General features: G+C 32.8%; 1 protein-coding gene across 1 annotated transcript in view; it reads right to left on the bottom strand.

Annotated features, from left to right (window-relative positions):
- Position 1: 1 nt before the first annotated feature.
- The window catches only part of LOC105457714 (BRCA1-A complex subunit Abraxas-like), a gene marked incomplete at its 3' end in the record, with an annotated part of 31,471 nt that continues 30,598 nt past the window's right edge, over positions 2 to 874 (bottom strand). Inside the window, exon 9 of the mRNA XM_011702549.1 lies at positions 2 to 41. Within this exon, the coding sequence (XP_011700851.1) occupies positions 2 to 41 (40 nt within the window). The remainder of the gene's footprint in view (positions 42 to 874) is intronic.

Below are 874 nucleotides of genomic sequence, written 5' to 3'. Positions count from 1 at the left end.
ATTTGTCCAGACCTGTCTTTTTTGCTACTTGGCTGTAAGACCTGGGATAAAATTAAGTATTATTGAAAAACACAAATTTACTTTATGAAGATGTAAATATCACATCAATCTGGCTTTATATATGTACAAGCACCGAAGATTCTCTTTCATTGACTCTAGCTAGAAATAGCGTTTTAAACATCTCCAGAATATGCTCCTTTTGTCGATACTTTCTGCAGTCGAAAATAGACTTGTCACCCTCGTGATAAAAAAAATTGATATTTATAACAAGAAAAATATCGTATGTGCATATATCAACGAATTAAATAACATTCTTTGAGTTTGAGATCTATATCTTATTAAAAGAAAAAAATTTAGTTTTTGTTTAATTTGGCCGAGATACGTACGACACGTGTCTCGTGATTCAAAAATTGTAATGGAAAATATAAAAAGAAGATGAAAGAGACACGACTCGTGTCTTGTGATTTAAAAAATTGTCAACATTATATTATATATATGTATTGAATATTGCTTATAAGAATTTTTGCTAATGCAAAACTTATATAAAGACACATGTCAGAATTTAAATATGAGAAAGTATTTCCGTGATTGGTCACCTAGCGTTAAAATAGAGAAATTCGTTCTTAAATAGCAGTCACATATAACACGTCATGCATACACACACACACGCGCGCGCACACACACACACATACACACATTTTCCACTCTCTAATTCAAATCTAAACTACCCAGTGATCCTACTTAGGCTGCGTTCCGTTTGGCGCTTACAGCTGCTTACAGCGTTCACAAAATTATTTCATCCTTGTTGTTTATCAAATATTGAACAAAGACAAATGATGCTTATAAGCGCTGTAGATCGGAAGAGCACACGTCT

The sequence above is a fragment of the Wasmannia auropunctata genome, unplaced genomic scaffold (genome assembly GCF_000956235.1).
Source record: "Wasmannia auropunctata unplaced genomic scaffold, wasmannia.A_1.0 LD335163.1, whole genome shotgun sequence".
NCBI lineage: Eukaryota > Metazoa > Arthropoda > Insecta > Hymenoptera > Formicidae > Wasmannia > Wasmannia auropunctata.
The sequence above is the reverse complement of the archived record's forward strand: the minus strand, read 5'-3'. Positions and strand labels throughout refer to the sequence as shown.